We start from the raw sequence: 877 nt of genomic DNA, 5'->3' as shown, positions 1-877 counted from the left end.
CGAAATACCGACGCGATGCCCACCTAGATGTCGGTGTGACAACACGATCATATCTTGTGTATGCCAAATGCGTGTGAATATATATGATGTAACGGTTCATCTTATCGACCTCTACGATATGCCCGGACTGCATACGGTTATGGATGTGTTTCAATGCGCACAAAATATCTAAACAGATCGAGATCTTCAAAAGTATTGTAACAATCTTAGTTTAATTTTTCGTGCACAAATGACAGTCATGTGTTCAGACAAATATCATAGCCTAATGCTGAGCTACAAGTCAGATTGTAGAGCCATCTTTCGTGTTCTAAACAAGAATATGTATGCTAAGCTGTCGTTGTAGAATCAGCATAGCATACGACCAGCTCAACACAGCACTTGTATCTTAGCAGAAGAAGTCAAATTGGACACTGTTAGTTTGATTGTGCGTGCGTGTAGGCGCTATGAACGACAATTTTTCTAGTCTGTCTCGTTCCGATGGGGACACTCTTCTCTCTCTGATGTTCTCATGCAGAAGTACGATATACAACACAGTCTATTTGCATTCTGGTGGCGAGCCGGAAAACACATATGTCCAACTATTTGTCTCCAAACATACATATTTTTGCACTTTTGAACAGGATCAATCTCTTTCGCCCCGATTGGGGGTAAGATTATGTTCAAAGACCTCAAGTATATCACGAAGGATTTCCGGGCTGATGTGTTCGATGGATATATTGTTATTCTGTACTGGCTGTTCGATTACCGCAAGACGGCAGAACAAAGTAAGTACGCATCACCAGCACAGGAGATGGTAAAAGTATATTGATTCCGTACCAGATTTCATCTCGCACGTTGAATTCAAACATATATACACACACACACACACACACACACA

General features: G+C 41.3%; 1 protein-coding gene across 1 annotated transcript; it reads left to right on the top strand.

The window, feature by feature from the left end:
* Window positions 1-620: 620 nt before the first annotated feature.
* SARC_17492 (hypothetical protein) lies at window positions 621-808 on the top strand (the record flags this gene model as incomplete). Its single annotated transcript, XM_014288414.1, has 1 exon — window positions 621-808. A coding segment is annotated over one exon (188 nt), but the record flags the coding sequence as incomplete, so codon positions are not given.
* Between the last annotated feature and the right edge of the window lie 69 nt (window positions 809-877).

This window comes from Sphaeroforma arctica, assembly GCF_001186125.1.
Source record: "Sphaeroforma arctica JP610 unplaced genomic scaffold supercont1.10966, whole genome shotgun sequence".
In the NCBI taxonomy this organism is placed as follows: domain Eukaryota; class Ichthyosporea; order Ichthyophonida; genus Sphaeroforma; species Sphaeroforma arctica.
The sequence above is the reverse complement of the archived record's forward strand: the minus strand, read 5'-3'. Positions and strand labels throughout refer to the sequence as shown.